This window comes from Leucopleurus acutus, assembly GCF_964270905.1.
Source record: "Leucopleurus acutus genome assembly, chromosome: 7".
Taxonomy (NCBI): Eukaryota; Metazoa; Chordata; class Mammalia; order Artiodactyla; family Delphinidae; genus Leucopleurus; species Leucopleurus acutus.
Window position 1 is genome coordinate 304217 of NC_139150.1, and position 18989 is coordinate 323205.

At 53.0% G+C, this 18989-nt stretch overlaps 1 protein-coding gene across 5 annotated transcripts in view; it reads right to left on the reverse strand.

The window, feature by feature from the left end:
* The window catches only part of EHMT1 (euchromatic histone lysine methyltransferase 1), a gene marked incomplete at its 5' end in the record, with an annotated part of 146601 nt that overhangs the window by 23255 nt on the left and 104357 nt on the right, over positions 1–18989 (reverse strand). For all 5 annotated transcript variants that reach the window (XM_082842891.1, XM_082842889.1, XM_082842892.1 and 2 more), the window contains 7 exons: positions 1174–1275; positions 6928–7050; positions 11858–11964; positions 13072–13154; positions 14275–14448; positions 15946–16172; positions 16947–17090. In XM_082842891.1, the coding sequence (XP_082699017.1) occupies positions 1174–1275; positions 6928–7050; positions 11858–11964; positions 13072–13154; positions 14275–14448; positions 15946–16172; positions 16947–17090 (960 nt within the window). The remainder of the gene's footprint in view (positions 1–1173; positions 1276–6927; positions 7051–11857; positions 11965–13071; positions 13155–14274; positions 14449–15945; positions 16173–16946; positions 17091–18989) is intronic.

Genomic DNA, 18989 nt, shown 5'->3' on the forward strand with positions numbered 1-18989 from the left:
GACATCAGGCCCAGAGATGAATGGAGGCCGTGAAAAGTCCCAGCCTCTTCTTTAAGGGCCGGAGCAGAAGCTCACCAGGGCTGAACCCCCTGCAGGCTGGACCATGGCTGCGATGAGCTGGCTGCGTGCCGCTCTACCCCAGAGGCGACTCTTAGGAAACGAGTATTAGGTGCCAGTTCCTACTCTGCAAACACTCTAGCACAACATTCTCCACTTTCCAGTCGCCACATTTTCCTGGTGGATGCACACGGCCTCCATGACTAAAGAGAGATGGTCCCTGCAGGCCTACCATGGGCACTGGGGACACGGCAGGGGCAACACGGCCCAGCCTGGGGGAAGAAACTCACAAAACCCGACCGAGTGGGAGATAAAAAACCAAAACAGGGGAAGGGGGCCCGTGGACCCCACTAGAACAGAGGTTGGAAAAACCACACTGCAGGGAGCTGCATTTCTGGTCCGTCTGGGAGGGTCCCACAGCCAGGGTGGTGGGCACGTGAGCTGGGTTACCAGCAATGGCTGGGCCAGAAGATGGGGGGGGGGGGGGCTGTGATGGGAGATGGTCATCCCAGAGCTTCAAGTCATGGGCGGGCGGGGTCCTAGGGAGCGGAAGGGGGTCTCGGAGGACAGGAGGGGCCCCTGGTGAGTTAGAAGGCCCCACCCTCATTGGCTATCCCCAGCCACTCACTCGCTCAGCAGACACGCACAGGACCTGCTCTGTAACCAGGCACCGCAGGTTACACAAATACCGCGCCGGGGTCCTGACAGCAGGTGGACAAGAAGCAAACACACAGGGAAGGAGGTGGAATGTCCAACAGTGGCCAGTGCTGGGAGGGACGACGAGCTGCCACGGAGGTGGCACGGCACACAGGAGGCCAGAGACTCTGCTCAAGTAGCAGCATCTGAACACAGGCCACATGGAGACCAGGGCAGCCCAGGCGGACACCTCAGGACAAGCCTGCAGCTGGGCAGCGGCACAGAGCTTGGTGAGCGGCCAGTGGGCAGGCCAGGAGGGAGGTGGACGGGGGCGGAGGATGAGGCCAGGCCTTCCAGGACCTGGCAGGGGTTGGGGGGTGGGGTGCCTCGGAGGGTGGAAGGGGCCAGGATCACCACGAAGGAGGACCACACCTCTGGCCAGCCCGTCAGGTGCCGTCACGAGTGGAGGAGGTGGTTTACCTGACAGTTGACGTCCATCTGCCCATTGGACAGCAGGTACTGAACCACATCATAGTGACCTTTCTTGGCAGCCAGGTGCAAACAGGTGGAGCCCTCTGCGTCCTGCAACACAAATGCATTTAGGTCCCGAGAAATCACAGCGTGATGGGGCAAGCTCGCCGTGCAGCCTGACACTTGTCACGGCGGCTGACCACCTCCAGGTTGCGTCCGCTGGCCGCCGGGCACACCTCCTAGATGGTTTTTAGCTCCATCTTCTCAAGGACACTAAGGGTGCCACGTTAACTGAACCATCTCAACAAAAAGGCTCCTTCCAGATCGCCAGCCTGAATGCAACGGCTATTACGCTGACACCGCTCTTGATACTTTTGCTACATGTGTGTGTATCCACAAATGACGGTTTTATGTTTTTAAATTGTCTATAAATAACATATCATATACCTGTCTGCAATTCATATTTAGTTCAACATTATGGTTTGGAGATTTCACTTTGTAGAGAACACATAGCACTAGTTCACTTATGTCAACTGATGTAAAACTAGCCCAGTTTGTGCATTTGGTCGAGGAAGACTCGTTTTTCACCAATATTCACCAAACATTGCAATACATTTCCCGGATTCCTCGTGCAAGAGTTGCCCACGGGGTCCCCCAACACCGAGACCCCCCCCAACAATGACACGCGTGTGCTGCTCCCCCAGGTGGGCTCAGCTGTGGGCTTCACGGGATTCTACGGCCAGGGAATGGGGTGTCTTGGGGGCTTGAAAGGCAGGCGCCTTCCCGGCATATCCCGGTCACACATCTCTCCAGGGAACTGCCTGGTCACCTTCCTCACCCATTGCTTCCGGTTACTTTCTTTCATCTGTAGGAGGCCCTGATGCCCTCTGGCTGCAAAACCCTCTCCCGGTTGTAGCTGCCCGTCATGTACCTTGTGACATCTTTTGTTGACCAGAAATTCTGAATTCTAATGCATTTGACTTTATCAATCATTTTTGTACTTTTGTCTTGTTGAAGAAATCTTTCCCGACGCTGGAATCACAAAGCTAATCTTCCCTCTTAACCTCCAAAAGTTCTGTAATTTTGCCTTTTGTGTTTGATTCTTCTGTTTGCCACGTGCCTGACGTGTGCCCTGACCCTGCTCACTCAAGCCTGGTCCGCGTGTTAGCGTGTGTTCTCCAGGGAAGCAGAGCTGGTTCTCGCCTGCTCACTGGCTCAGACAAACGTCTGCCCTTGGCTGGAGGGCTTCATCCTCTGACACTGGATGTAATTACGACACGGTTTTAGGGTTAGATGACCACCTTCCTATTTGTCCTACCTGTTTCTAGTCCTCTTTTCCTGCTTTTTAGTTACACAAGTATTTTTTAACATTCCGTTTTACTTCTTCTACTAGCTTTTTAAAAAGTTTTCCTGAAAGCTGTACTTCTTTGAAATTATTGCCTTACTGTTCTGTAGGGATCACAAGCTTCAACTTTCCCATCCACTTAGGTCAGTACTTATTCCCTCCCAGGAAAGAACTAAAACCCGAGGACCCTGCTCACATCCACCACTGGCTCCCCCTGTGCTCCCGCTGTCCTGTCTCACTTCCAAGTTTGTGTAAACTCCATCTTACAATATTCTTCTTGCTTTAAGCAGCCTTTGTCTTTTAAGAAACTTAAAGAAAACAAATATTTACCATTTCTAGTATTTTCATTCCCCAAGAACGGGATTTTCCTCCCACAAGCTTTCGTGTAAACCTGCTAGTAAGTCCTATCAGCTTTTGGGTACCTGAAAATGTTTTATTTCACAAGTGCTTTCTGAAGGACGCTTTTACTGGCTGTAGCATTCTGGGCTGACAATTTTTTTGAGGTTTTTTTCTTCCCTTTTAGCACAATAAGGATATCACTCCATTGTCTCCTGGCCTCCGTCGTTTCAAATGCAAAGTTGGCAAATTTTCGCAATGTTCGGTTACACGTATTGTGTGTTTTTTCTGGGGCTGTGTTAAGGTTTTCGACAGTTTAACATGATGTATTTAGGTGTGGCAGCCTTAGTATTTATCCAGCTTGGGGTCTGCTGAGTTTCTTGAATCTGTAGGTTATTTTTCACCAAATTTGGGAAATTTATGACCATTTTTCCTTCAATAAATTTTTTTCCACTGGGTTTTCTCTCCTTTCTGGGACTCCAATTACACATCAGACAGCTCAATCTTGTCCTACAGTCTGCTTTTCAGACAGAATGGTTTCTCTGATTGGTCTTGGATTTCAAGGACCCTTTCTTCTACAGCACCCAGAGTGCTGCTAACAAGCTCATCGGTGAACTGTCTACTCCAGACCTCCTCCAATCACTTGTCCTGCAGGCTCCAGCTGCTTCTGTAAAGCCCTGAACACTGACCTCTTGCCTCTTCAGTGGTGCTTTGCTTGGGCGCTGGCTCCTGTGACGAGGCTGGGAAATCGTCCCCTGGCCGAGAACTGGGCAGAACTCACCCACCCATCCTAACGGAGAGGATTAATAACAGTTATCTATAGATAGTCATAGAAAAACTAAAGGTTTCCAGATCTCAAAAACCACCAAAAGCAAAGGACTAAATACCAGCTTGAAAAAATATTCACAACAAATGTAAATAACTACATACAAAAAAAGTTAACTTTGAGAGAAGCAAATTAAAATAGTAAAAAAAAAAATAATAATCATTTTTGCATATCAAATTGTTAATTTTTTTTTTTAACTGTAATGATCGGCACTTGTAAGAGTACAGGGAAACGAGTGCTCAGACACTCCCGGATGCAATTCAGAGAGAGGGATCAAAAGCCTTAGAAATGATTATATACTTTGATCTAGCAATTCCACACACACACCCAGAAATCTGTCTTAAAGAAATCAAACATGCAAAGATTTAGCTATGAAATGTCTGTTGAAGCATTCTGTACAATAAAAACCGAAAATAACATAAATATTAAACAGTCAGCAAATCTAAAAAAATGACACAAATTGTATCATGAAATACAACACAGCCACTTGAAATAATGTTACAGAATATTTAATGACATAGAAAAACGAGTGAGAAGTTAATTTGATGGGAACAAGGAGTTGATAAATTAGTATGAACAGACGATCATTTTTTTGTTGGAAAAAATGTGTATTAATTTGAAGGGCTGTGGGATTTAGCATTTTTACTGTTATTGCGTGTGTGTGTATATGACATAAAACTTGCCCTTTTAACCATTTTAGAGTGATTCAGTGGCAACATGAATTGCTTTCACAGAGCTGTACCATCACCACACTCTATTCTCACTCTATTCTCCATCAGCCCAGGCAGAAGCTCGGTCACCACTCAGCAACAGTATCCCCCCCTCACCCCGGGTAACCTCCAATCTACTTTCAGTCTCTAAATCTGCCTGTCCCAGGTTCCGCACATAAGTGGAATCATACAATATTCGTCCTTCTGGCTTCTTTCACTCAGCATAACGTTCTCAAGTTCACCTGTGTTGCAGCCTTTGTCAGAATTTCCTTCCTTTTTGAAGTAAGGCTGAATAGCACTCCATCATATGGATGGACCACATCTGGCTTATCCATCGCCCGTCAATGGACACTGGGTTGCTTCCACCTTTTAGTTACTGTAAGCAATGCTGTGAACAAGGTGTGTACATACCTGTCCGTGTCCGCGCTTCCTGTTTCTTTGGGCACATACCCTGGACTGGAATTGCTGGATCATATAGTAATTCTATGTTTAACTGTTTGAGGAGCCACCAAACTGCTTTCCACAGTTAACTGCATCATGTTACATTTCCACCAGCAATATATGAGAATTCCAATTTCTCCACATCTTTGCTAGCACTTATTTTCTGATTTTTAGATAATAGGTGTCCTAAGGGTCTCACCATGGTTTTGACTGCATTTCCCTAATGACTAATGATGTTGAACATCTTTTCACGTGCTAACTGGCCATTCAAATATCTTCTCTGGAGAAATGTCTACTCACACTCTGCCCATTTTTGAGCTGGGCTAGAGTTTGTTATTGAGTGGTAGGACTTGTCAATATATTCTGGATAGTAAAGCCCTATCAGATACAGAATTTATGAATATCTTCCCCTTCTGTGGGTTGCCTCTTCACTCTCTTGAAGAGTGTCCTTTGATGGACAAAAGTTTATAAATTTTGATGAAGTTTAAGTTACCTAGTTTTTCCTTTTATTGTCTGTGCTTTTGGTGTCATACCCAAGAAATGATTGCCAAATCCAATGTCATACAGATTTTCCTGTTTTCTTCCAAGAGTTTTACGATTTTAGCTCTAAGTTTAGGTCTTTGATCCCCTTTGAGATAATTTCTGAATAAACTGTAACCTCATCCTTCTGCATGTAGAAGTCCAGTTTTCCCAGCACTTGTGAAAAGACGCCCTCTCCTGCCATTGGATGCTCTGGGCCCCCTTAACATTAATCACTTGATCGTATCTGCGAGGGTTTATTTCTGGGCACTCTATTCACTGTTCTATACGTCTGTCTCTAGGCTGGTACCACATGGTTTTGATTACTGCAGCTCTGTCATAAGTTTGTTTTGTTTTGTTTTGTGGTACACGGGCCTCTCACTGTTGTGGCCTCTCCCGTTGTGGAGCACAGGCTCCGGACGCGCAGGCTCAGCGGCCATGGCTCCCCGGCCCAGCCGCTCCGCGGCATGTGGGATCTTCCCAGACCAGGGCACGAACCCACGTCCCCTGCATCGGCAGGCGGACTCTCAACCACTGCGCCACCAGGGAAGCCCCTGTCATAAGTTTTGAAGTCAGGAAGTGTGAGGCCTCCAGCTTTGTTCTTTTGCAGGATTGTTTTGGTTGTTCAGGGTCCCTTAAGGTTCCCTATGAATTTTAGGATGGGTTTTTCTATAAGCTGTAAAAAAAGGCATTGGGATTCTGATAGGGATTGCACTGAATCTGAAGATCGTTCTCGGTAGCAATGACATTTTAACAATACACTCGGCACTCAGTATCCACGGATGCAGAACCCACGGATATGGAGGGCTGACTGTACCATTAAGGGACTCGAGCATCGGCGGGTTGCTGTCTGCAGTGGTCCTGGAATCAATCCCCCGCAGATACTGAGGGGAGGAATGTACTGTCTTCTTCCAATCCATGAACACCAGATAATTTCCATTTATCTGTGTCTTCTTTAATTTCTTTCAGCATTTTTTAGTGTACAATTCTTTCGCTTCCTCCGTTAAGTTTATTCCTAAGTATTTTATTCTTCTCAATGCTATTGTAAGTGGAATTGTTTTATTTCCTTTTCAGATAGTTCATCACAAGTGTATAGAAATACAACTGACATTTCTGTACTGATTTGGTATCTTACAACTTTCCTGAATGTATTTATTAGTACTAACAATATTTTGTGTGGATTCTTTATGATTTTTTTACATATAAGATCATGTCATCTGTGAACAGAGATCATTTTTCTCCCCCCTTTCCAATCTGGATGCCTTCTATTTCTTTCTTGCCTAACTGCTCCAAACTGAAGACAGAAGAGAGAAGATGTGCCTATCCAAAGAAGGAAGCTGAACACCTCTGCACACAAACTCCCTATCAGATGCTTGACTACCGTCAGGCATAGTGGATCCAGTGCTCACTAGTATTTTCCACAAATAAACCGGTAACCAAGTAAGGTGAACTACCGACTTCCAGACAACCCGGTGGATGCTTGGTGGCTACCGATTTCTGAAGACGTTCCAGCAAGGAACCGGCCCTGTTCCTCTTCACGAGGAGCTTCTACATGAAACAGGGGTGTGCTTCTGAGCAGTGAGTACCTTCGGATCCACGAGGGCCCCGGCCTTGATGAGGTACTTCACCGCGTCTAAGTGGTTGTTTTCTGCCGCCTCCATCAGCGGGGTCCTCTGGTCCTCTGAGCAGGTGTCGATGTTGGCGCCCGCCTGGTGAAAAGAGGGACAGCTCAGGTGTGAGAGCTGCCACCGCAGCCACACCCAGCGAGGAAACATTTCCCAGGCTCAGCACTTGGAAACAGAGGGACCTCAGGGGCTACATTAAGTCTTTCTATCGACTAAGCCTGAATCTTCCAAAGCAGAATTCAGAGACATGGTTATTCTGTAACTATCAAAACTTTAGTTCAAGAAGAGCATTTCATTTCTAAGCTAATTGGGTAGAAATGCTTACAGTAACGTTAGTGACAGCACTTTTAGAAATAAGAAAGAAGGTTAGACCCCAGAACAGACAAAGAAGGGGTGCTGAAGGGGACTCAGCAAGGCAGGGCCAGGAGGCAGGCGGTGGCCCAGCCTGCAGGGACCGTGGGGCCCCAGCTCAGGGGCCTCAGAGACCTCTGTCTCCGGCTGTTCTAAACACCTGCCAAAACAAACTGAAGAAAAACTCATTCCCAGGATGCATTTTCCAATGGAGTGTGTACTTGGAAACCAACGAGCCAGGAGGTATGCTTGGGTAAATCGTCTGTGTGAAACTGAAACACCCAACCTTAAAGTGGGTTTTCCACTAACAGCAAAGCAAGTGTTTGGCAGCTGAACGTTTTAAAAGAGCTAATACTTATAAGGCTGAAAATAGTATCGTTTTTACTACTAGCAATTAAAAAACAAAAGTAACCCAGTTTAGTAAATTTAAAAATAGACCTAGAATGGTACACATGGAAAGCCAGGGGAACTGAGGTGGTCAGGGATGGTGAAGGAGACTCGGCTGTTCCCACGGAGCAGAGCTAACGTCAGAGAGCAGGGGCATCCAGGTAGGAGACGAGTGGGGGACACAGGTCAGATGGCCCAACCTGAGCGCGAGGCAGAGCCAGGATTCCACAGCAGCTAACTTTAACAACGAAACTTGGAAAACCACACGAGATAAAGGTGCGGGGTGGGGGTCTGCGTAGCGCTGACGAGGCCAGCGTGGGGTCGGCCATGCTCTGCCAGGTTGCACAGGCCAAGATGTGCCCTCTGCCGGTGAAAGGCCAGGCGCCGCCTGTGACTGGGTGCACACACTTGGCAAGACCCCCCCCACCCCCAAACCACCCTGAACACCCAGGGGTGCGAGAGCCCGGGCCGCAAGCCTGCCCGGGGGACGGCCCGGAAGGGAGGGGCCCACAGGCCAGGCAGCCCCCGACAGGGCCCATATCTGAGAGGCCCAGACGGGCAGATGACCAAGAGCAGAGCCATGGGCCGAACGGTGCAGAGGGTCGGGCTCGGAGGGCCAGGCCCTCCCACCCGACACCCAGGTAGAGTGTGAGGACGGCTGCTCGGTGTGCTTGTCTGAAACCTGCGCCGGCCAGTGACGGCCCCACCCACCAGCACGGAGGCCCCGCACAGGGACATGTGGGCAACCCAGGACCACACCTGGGAAGTCAGCCCAAAGGCTAGTGATCGTCACCAGGAAGAGGCAGGGGTGGCCAGGAGACAACGCGGAGAGATCTGAGACACGGAGGGAGGTGGAAGGAGGGCCTCCACCCAGAGGGAACAGAGGGCCCGGGAGGTGCGGGGCGAGCACAGCCCACGGCACATCCTGGGCTCCCAGGGGGGCAGGGCAGCGGTTGTCGCTCTGTCCCTCCCCTCTGGGCCCATGACTGCTAGAAAACGCACCTTTTCCTATTAGTAGATGCCTCCTGGGCTCACGGCCTGCAGAGCAGGCAGAAGTAAAGCAGGCGAGATGGACCCCAGATGCAAGCAAACACTAACACGGAGGGACAGGATGGCGCCAGAGCCGGCGAGCAGATGGAGACCCAGGTAGGAGAAGCCAAAGCAGTGACCACAAGTGGGGACACACCCAGGCCCGGGCCCGGAGAGCCGCGCGGCAGGTCACTCTGACCACGGGCGTGCCTGGTGCCGGCCAAAGGCTGGGGCTGGCCAAGGGTACCGGAGGGTGTCAGTGGCGGCGACCAGCACAGCTGCCCCTGACCTCGTGCCCCCGCACACCGGACGTGCACCCGAGCGCCCCAGAATGCGTCCTGCTGGGGTTTCGTTTAATGTTGTTATTTACATTAAGTGTCCACCTGTGGCAGGGCCACCGTGCCACAGTTGCCTGGATGGAGCTGTTTCCAGCGAGACCTCGGCATGAAAATTAAACAGACCGGGAAATACCCAAACCACTCCTTACAGGTGCTCCTCCACTGACCCCAAGCGTGAGCGAGGGTGCCTGCTGCCTGGGACCAGGGCCAGAGCCCCTCTGGGGGCACGTGAGGTGGGCACCCACCAAAGCTGCGCCTCACCCTCGGATTCGGGGCAAAGCAAAGGAAATCCGTCCCACGTCGGATGGGTTCTGGGGAGAAAAGGACACAAGAGCACAGTCCCCAAGTCGGGGAGTCTGCAGCCTGGGCCACCAAATTAACCACCAGGCTGACAATCTAATCTGAAGTGATGTCAGGCGGTCACGCCTCCAGGCTCCGGGCAGACAGTACAGAGTCATAAAGATTGCTGATGTGTAAAACGTTGGTTTTTTCCAAAATACATGTTTTATTCTGCAATAGCTTACAACTCACAAGAGGCTGCAAAACAGAACACAGAGCTCCTGTGTTCTTTGCCCCGGACAGTCTTCCACTATCACGGCCAGTGGGGAGAAGCAGGAAACGGGGCAGCAGTTCAGTGAATGACTCTTAGGCTTTTGCTCTTTGAATGAAAGAGGCAGACAAAGAATTCACACTGTGTGAGGTTTACAAGTGGACAGAGCTGAGCCATGGGGTTGAGGACCTCTGTGGGGCTGTGAGCGCGCAGAAGCACACACACCTGATCGCCACAACACAGGCTAGGAGAGCTGCCACGGGGGAGGGACACATGGTGCTTCTGGGGGCAAGCAGATCAGGCCACGCCCCTTTAGAACCACTCATTAACCGAGACGCTTACGTTTCAATGATTTTTCTGTATGTGGCTCACACACGTTTTTACGTTAAGAAAAAAAAAGCTGGGGTGTGGGGGGAATAGATTCTTTCAAAGGAGTGTGAAACTACCTTTTCCAAAGGAAGAGTCATGTCAGAAGACCATCAATTGTTCCCCCTCCCCCTCTGCCCCTCCTCTTCTTCCCTCTCCTCCTCCCCCTCCCCCTCCCCCTCTGCCCCCTCCCCCTCCCCCTCCCCCTCTGCCCCCTCCCCCTCCCCCTCCTCCTCTTCTTCCCCCTCCTTCCTCGTCCTTCCTCCCCCTCCTTCCTCGTCCTTCCTCCCCCTCCTCCTCCTCCCTCTGTCTCAAGACTGAGCAAGTAACAGCCACTTGTTAGAATCACAGAGTGGCCTCTGGAGGCAAGAAAGCAAAGACTACAACTTCCAAGCAAATAAAGAGAAAGGAAATGAGACAAAACAAAAGTCAATCCAAAAGAAGGCAGCAAAGGAGAGGGAAAAAAAAAAGAAATATTTGTTTTAAGAGGTTGAGAATCAAATCTACAATATAAGAAATCAGAAATAAATTTTAAATGTCAAAAGTTACAGTAAGCATAAGTAGATTGAAGATTCCTATTAAAATACCAAGGCTGTCAGACAGAGCTTTTTAGAAGCTGGCTACATGCTACTTAAAGAGATCTGTCCAAACGGAGCCTCTGGCGTGAGCCAAACTTGGGAGGGTTCTGACAAATGGGTCTCGGGTGTTAGAAATCTAAACCAACAGGTAACCCCACTGTACAACACCAATGCAAAAGCAGGCTCCACACTTCATACAATCACATCTTAGTCTGTGCACACAGCACAGGTGAGAAGAGGATGAAGCAGACACTCCAGGCCGACAGTGACACAGAGCAGCTGTGACTAGACAAGAGACCTGGGGGAGGGGGGTGTCCGTCCAGGGCCCCAACAGAGATGCCCACAGGACGGTCCTCTCCAGACACAGAGCCATCCCGAAGCCCACCCGACACGAAAACCTCCAGCTGACGGGCCCCAGCCAAGAGCCCACCACCGGCATTTCAGTCCTTTCCTTTACAAACAAACAGGATCCACCGGGCATTTGAGGGAAACCTGAAATAAGAAAGACCAGAATGAACAGACCAGTATAAAGCTTCCAAACACTGTGGGAAGACCCAGAGGCTACAGAAAAACGTGGCAGCACAGACGAGACCCCGAGAGGAGCCGAGGGTCACGCCGAGAGCGCCGCCCAGAAAAGCGGGACGGAGCCTGAGTCCAGAAGCTGCAGCAGGTAAACGTAGGCGCTTGCGGAGGGACCTGGAGCCCAGACAGAAAATCTCCCAGACCTGAACCTGGGCTGTGGGGAAACTCCAGACCCGTGGGTGAAAGGAAATTTCCTGAAGGCTCCAGAGATAAACATGTGGCTTAAGGGTGGCCTCCGGGAAACAGGGGCCCCAACACGGGCCAGGGGAGGGATGTCCCAGAGAGCAGCAGCACCAAGAGTGGACGATGTGCTTCCCAGATGACACAGGGCCAGTCTGCCTGCTCGGGGTGGATTGGGGGGCGGAGGGGGGGGGGTGTCCAGGACACATTTACATGACCACGGAACGCAAGCTCTCAGTGCAGGGCGGGGGGTAGGAGGAGGCATGTGCGCACGCCTGGGCTAAACCCTCCCACGCCAGAAGTCGGTGACACTAAAAACCCAAACGAACTCAAACAAGTCAAACACCGAATGGCAGTGCGTCATCTCCAGAGGCGGCGTAACTGGCAGGAGAGGCAGCGGAGGGGCTGAGGGCACTGGGCAGAGCCAGGGCGGGTGGGCCTGGGAGCCTCTGGCACTACTGGGCGGCCCGGCTCTCGGGACCCAGGCCAGGCTGTCTTGCTTTGGTGGCCCCAAGAAGACCGCATCTGACCTGAATCAGCATGTGACAGATGTCCACATGGCCGGCCTCCGCCGCAGCATGCAGGGGTGAGCGCTTGCTCTGGTGCTCCATCTTGAAGTTGGGGTCGATCCCGTCAACTGCAAACCAACAGGAGGTGCCGGTTACCGCAGGTGCAGCCCCCAGAGCCCGGGATGGCGCAAGGGCTGGCAAGGCTCCAGGTGGAACCGACAGGCAGGCCTGTGGTCAGATACCCCCAGCACCTGCGCTCCTCCCAGACAGCCTCATCTAACTCTGGGCTCCCCCGTCTCTCCCGTCCCCAGGCCTGGGCCCGAGCGTGAGGGTGGCGGGGCCCCAGGATGGATGCTCCACAGGGAGCAGGACCCCCAGGACAGGCCCAAAGGGAAGGCGGTTGCTGAGCACAGCTCCCAGCCTGGAATGGAGACGGGCTACAAGGCCAACCACGGACCGGCAAGGCGAACTCAGCATCGCACAAGGTCCACGAGGAAAATGATTAAAATCGCCATTTCAGTCAACATAAAATAAAACCTTTTTTTTTTTCAGAGCAAATTGTTAAGCTTCTTTCTTGACTTACTGTCAAGTTAAACGATTCTTAATCAGCCTTTTCAAGCCAGAGAAATCAAGCCTACGCTCTGAGCTCAGAATCAAAGCGCTGTCCCTTGCTCCGCAGGAGACGGAGCTGGGAAGGACCCGACCAGTACATTTTCAGGTGTTAAAAACCCATAAAGGCAGATACACACTGAAAACACAAGTGCCAGGTGGGCTGCACCCTGCACACGAGGGCGCCAACTCCATCCACACGGCACAACAGCCCAGCTGGCTAACTCTGCTTTCATGGAGTCGACATCTCTTCTTAACCTAATAATCACATACTTAATTCCTGTTTAAAAATGGGGAATTCCTGGGACTTCCTTGGTGGTTCAGTGGTTAAGACTCTGCACTCCCAGTGCAAGGGCCCCAGGTTCAATGCCTGGTCAGGGAACTAAATCCCGCATGCCGCAACTAAGAGCCCACATGCAACAAAGATCCCACGTGCCACAAGTAAGACCCGTACAAAAAAAAAAAAACGAGGAATTCCTGGAGAATACTTCCACTGCCGTGACTGAGCATGAACACTGTGAACGGGCTGAACACCAGGGGAGCCCGTGTGCACCAACCAGAGAAACTGGACAGAGCGGGACACGGTGGACAGTCACCGAGAGACGTTGACAGATATGGCCACCTACCCAGCATGAGCAGCACCTTCTGCAGCTCCCCTTGCCGGGCCGAGAAGTACAGCTGCTTCGGGTGGAAGCGGAGCTTCTTGGGTCTGCGGAGAAAGCACAAGACAGCAGTGAGCACAGGCTACACGCACGCGCGCGCACACACACACACACACACACACACACACACACACACACACGCATGCAGGCGCGCGCGCGGCACCTGCAGGCTGGGAAGGCCTGGGTTGGGCCCACCTGCCCAGCCTCAAGGTCAAGGATGCCACACCCACCAGGCATCTCACAGTAAAAATAACCAAAATTAGTGAGCATCTCCTTCACCCACAGCACGAGAATGGTTCCTGAGGTTCTGCATTCTGTGCAGGGCACAGAGCGAGCTGCTTCTTCTCTATAGCATGAGGTCAAGGGACCCCCGAGGTGGTGGAGGCAGCATGTCACACCCAGCTACACCCACCCTCTTCACAGTACAGAGTCTGGACCCGGTGAGTAGGGCAGGGGACTGGACAGTCACCATAAGACCAGGGCTAGAGACCAGGCTGGAGGCGGACAGAGAAAAAGCTGTGGGGACTCAGGAACGTGTCCCAACACTACAACTTCCCGAGAAGCAAGACAGGAAGGTGAAGCTCTGAGGGAGGGAGCCGCGCGGCCTGGCCGGAGTCCTGATCGTGGAACCCCATGACCAGTGGACACCTGTGGGGTCATGGGTCGGTGCACCGGGCCCTCCTGCAGAGCCACCGGGGGGCTGCAGTAATGGGAGCCGCAGGGACAACCGACGGGCCACCTGCTCCGAACTCTCCTTTCAGAGACGAGGAGCCACAGAGTGACACTGGCCCTAACATCCTGAGGTCAGAGCCACGGTCAACGTGTCCAGGGAAACATGTGCCAGAGCCTCCCAGGACTGTCCTCACTATGCCTTCAGAGGATCACTTTGCTCTTAGTGGAACGGACGATAACCTGCAATCGTTTCCCAAAGTAACGGAAGAGAAGGTGCACGGTCCTGATGACCAATGCTAACAGGAGACCTAAGGAAGGCCTCAGCGACCTCCTGGGAATGCCGTGGCCCTGGGGGCGCAGACAGCGGGGACGTGTGGCCCTGGCCAGCACCAGACGCCGCAGGGGGACAAGGACGCGCGCGGAAGTGCCGGCGGCTGACTCATGCAGGAGGACACGGAGGGGAGGAGTCTGCAGGAAGGGAGCGCCAGGCCTTACTTCTCCGAGTCCAGGGCGATGAGCGCGCTCTCCAGGGTTTCCTTCCCAGGTCCCTGGGAGAGGCCGGGCGCTGGCTTCCCCAGCCCGGCCGGCCCCATGGGGTCGAAGGCCTCGGGCACCTGGGGGGCTGTGCTCTGCGGCTTGTCATCCTCTGAGAGCGGGGGTCCAGCAGTGCTTCGGGGAGGAAGAAATAAGTGGAATTCTGAGTTTTAGAGACGTGGAACTCTCCCTTCTTGTGGAAACCAATGAAAACACAAAACATGATTCACTCGGACCCTCCAACTGCACTGCTCTTCTGAGAGTGAAAATGGTCTCAGGTTCACTGACCATCTGTCTGCTCAGCCCCTGGAGGGAAGAGCCCAGACTCAGAATCAAATCCCAGAGAAAAATGGCATTCAGAAGTGAGGGCGGCTTTCCCAGGACTTTTTGCCCAATGTTCAAATATGCTTTAGCGAATGAACTTCAGGTTGAATCTAAAGTCCACTGCCCTCCCAACGCAAGGGACACCTTGGAATTTTGACTCAAAAATCATTAAATTTAGGGCTTCCCTGGTGGCACAGTGGTTGAGAGTCCGCCTGCCGATGCAGGGGACACGGGTTTGTGCCCCAGTCCGGGAAGATCCCACATGCCGCGGAGCGGCTGGGCCCGTGAGCCATGGCCACTGAGCCTGCGCGTCCGGAGCCTGTGCTCCGCAACGGGAGAGGCCACAACAGCGAGAGGCCCACGTACCGCAAAAAAAAAAAAAACATTAAATTTATAGATTAATACGATTAATACAGAATAACATGAAGGAGTCGACACCATTCCAATATTCAGTTTTGAATGTCTACAATTCGAGTCTCTTAAATGACCTTCAGTGAAGTTTTATAGTTTCCTTTTTTATCAGTGTAGTATCGCTTGCTTTTTCCTACGTAGGTTACGGGTTTTGTTGCTGTTTTGAAAGGCTCTCTCTCCATCACCCTGGCTTCTAGCTGGACACACTAGTGGGGACGAGGCTTCCGACACCTTTTCTTACCTGATCCTCTGGCTGACTGACTCCATTTAGCTTTATGAGTTCTTCAGCTATTTCTACTGAATACTTCTGAGAAGAAAATTATGTTTCCAATATCAACCCTTCTCTTTTAAAGACTGTTTCTTCTGTGTTCAGCTAGGGCCTCCAAAACATGACGCAGTAAGAGCAGACTACAGCAGCTGACACTAATGTTTCATACCATACACTACACACAGGTACAGATGTTTAGGGACAGGTACACACAGGTACAGATGGGTAGGGACAGGCACGCACAGGTACAGATGTGTAGGGACAGGCACGCACAGGTACACGTGGGTAGGGACAAGTACACACAGGGACCGATGTTTCAGGTGTATACTAACAGCTACCTATGGGAGTGCTGTGCTTCGACCGAAAATACTGTGATACCACATCAATTAGGATGGCGTGATACTGGTTCAAAATCAGGCAAAGAAATGTACAGAACTACACTGAGTGCAGAAGAGACATGTGCACAGTGGCAGCGAGCAAACGAAAGTCAGCATGCCTCACAGCCTCACGTGTCAGAAATCACAGCGAGTGTGAACCAGCTGGGAGACGTCTGGCAAGTCGGAAGACATCAGCAACAATTAAAGACGGGCATCGTCAGGTGAACTCTGAGGGCTCAGGGGACGCCGTACCTGCCTGTGGTGGTGTCGGCCCTGCCCTCCACTGTGGAGCCCTTCTCCTGCCCAGGGGCCAGCGTCACGGTGGAGGTCGTGTCTGCTTTTGCGATGGTCACCTCTCTGGCCTTGGAGGTCTCCTCCCCACAGTGGGGACAGTAACTGGCGTTATCGACTCGAGAGGCGCAGGCTTTGTGGAAACGGTGAGAGATGCTGCTCTCGGGCTGACATTCCATAAAATTACCCTAAAAGCAGGGAGGCCAGAAATCTTCTTTTAATTGGGGCTAATACGCAGAAGAGCAAGCAAAGCCCAGAACTGAGCTCTGTGTGGGGGCAGTCAGCCAGAGCCCGGGGGGCTCCCAGCCCCTCTCCGGGTGGGAAGAAATGATGCCCTGCGCCCACGGGGCCCCTCCCAAGGCACGTCCACACACGTGCTATTTGAAGGAGAGAAAATCCCCATCCCCGCGCCCCGAGGAGGCCGAGGCTCACTCTCCAGCTGCTCTGACCAGGGGACATGCCGCATATAAGTCCAAAGATGGACCCACGGAAGACACACCCAGGAAGACACTCCCAGAAGCAAAAGCCCGAGGAGGGAGGTGCCACCAACAGCCCTTGGCAAAGAGCGCCTGACACCATGCCCTCCGGGCGACCCGGCCTCAGGCCAGGGCTCTGGGCCGAGGAGCAGTGCTCTCCCTGGGAACCCCTTTTCAGCAGAAGCAGAAAAGCATGATGAGGATGGCGAGGGCACACAGGCGTGACGTCTGGAGAAGCCCCTGGGGGAGAGGCTCTGGGCCCAGGAGCACAAAGGGCCACACGGAGACCAAGTGAGGGCCATGTGAGCCACATGAGCATCTGTGGATGAAGTCACTGATGGAGAAGGTCCCGGAGGCACTGGCGAGCAGGACGCAGTGGAGGGCCAGGCGGCCCTGCCTAGGTAGACACGTGAGCGGCAGGAAGGGAGCCGGGGGCCCAGGTGCCCCCAGAGGCCAAGGGCAGGACAGAGGGGGCCGGGCACTCACGGCGGTGCAGAAGTAGCCGCAGCCGGGACAGCACTGGTGCTTCACCATCCGGCCCCGGTGGTCTTCACACAGCACCAGGAGCGGCGCCTTGCTGGACGGGCGCATCAGCTCATGCTTGACCACGCTGTTCGTGCACCTGCCCAGCTGCAATCAGACGAGACCGAGTCAGCTGCTGCCATGTCACAGGGCGGGGGAGGGGGATGTCAGGAAATCAAAGCAGGAAGGCGGCCGGGTCCTCCACAACGTGATGAAGGGCTGTGCCGCCGGTTCACGGACCAGGGGGTCACGGTGGCCACATGAGGAGAACAGCCTGGGCTAGGGGCCGGGGCATCAAAGGGAACAGGACACATGCCAGGAAGCACGACCAGTAGCGGGGAGCACAGAGAATCCACAGGACCCACCAGCACTCGGGCGGCCCACCTGCGCCCGCTGTCGCCCTGGCGCCTTCCAACAAGGACCCTGGCCTCCTGGCAGCTGGTGCGGGTGACGCACCCCCAGCCCCAGCTTCCTCCTCGCCTGTTCCTCAAGGGAGCCCGTTCTCAGAGACTCCATGGAGCCCAGAGATCGGCGGGGGGGGGGGGGGGGGGGGGGCAGATGGGGCCAATGCCCCCAGGAAAGAGGCCCAGGCGGCTCTGAGGCTGGAACAGGAGGCCACGAGGGAGGGCACAAAATCAAGCTCTCAGCACCAGAAATAGGAGGGAGAAGTGAAATTTCCATGGAAGCGCTGGGAGACGGAGGGAATTTTCTAAAGTAAAGCAAAAAGTCAAAAATGTGGAAAATGGAGAAGAGGTGAGAAGGCTGGAGGCTCTGCAGAGAGGACCCAGAGCGGGGGCCAGGGCTCCCGAGACACGGACAGCCCGGAGCAGACGGCGACGTGACCAGGACGTGAGAGGAAACTGCGCCCGTGAAGCTGTGGCGACAGGAGAGGATCGGCCCAGACCTTCCCCCCAGGAACCTCCCTCAAGGAGCTGCTGAGGCAACGTGGCCCCCGCTGAGAGGGACCGATGTGTCCGAAAGCCCTACAGAGTGAGCAAGCCCATCAGCTGGGGTGGGGTCGGTAGCAGGCACAAAGCAAACAGCGAGCAACGAGGCAATTAGTAACTCTGGGAAAAAGGAAAGGTTGCCCAGGAGAGGAAACCCCTGGCCCAGCCGTGGACGCTTCCACGAAAGCAGCAAAAGAGGCTCCCTCGATCGACGGAGGGAGGGACAGACAGATGCAGACCGCGGTGCGGGGGCGGGGGGCACCCTTCCCACAGTAAGAACCCTCAGACAACACCTCAAAGGAGAGGTCAGGAAAAGAGGGTAGAAAGCAGGTGTTTGAGAACATGGAGAAAATCCCAGGACGAAAAGTAAAAGGGGCCAAGGGTTGCCTGGGGGGAGGGACCCTGAGACCCACCCACGTCGTGGACATTCAGGATCTCCAGCAGCGGGTGGGGGGGCAACAAACAGCCACCAGGACGGCCCCTACCACCACCAGGACCCGCGAGGCCATCAGGAGACACAGGTGGAGGCCTCTGACTGGCTCAAGTACACTCAGCGAGGAGGAAGTTCAACAGAAACCGTCGGACCCCAAAATGGGAAGAGAACGCAAGTGCGGAGCCTCCGTCAGCTGTAAGACGACATCCCACGAGCCCGCGTCGAGTGACTGGTTTCGGAAAGAGAAAAAATAAAGACACTGGGCAGGAACTGATTTTCTAGGAAAACAGAGACACCGGGTACAAGTCCAAGAAGCTCAGAGAAACCTAAAAAGGACAAACACCAAGAGAGAGCAGCACAACCCCACACCTCAGCCTCAGAGGTCAGCGCGGAGGACTACAGCAACAAAGGCCGCGGCCGCTCCTCGGGACCTTCGGACGGCAACACCGACCGACGTCCCGAAGTGCCCAGAATTCTGTACCCATCAAAGTGTCTCTCAAAACTGGAAGCAAAACAAGGACTTTTTCAAACAAACAAAAGAGAATTCATTATGAGCAGACTTGTACTATGGGGGGAAGGGTCCTCAGGCACAGGGACTGTGGTATCAGAGAGAAATCAGATCGGAAC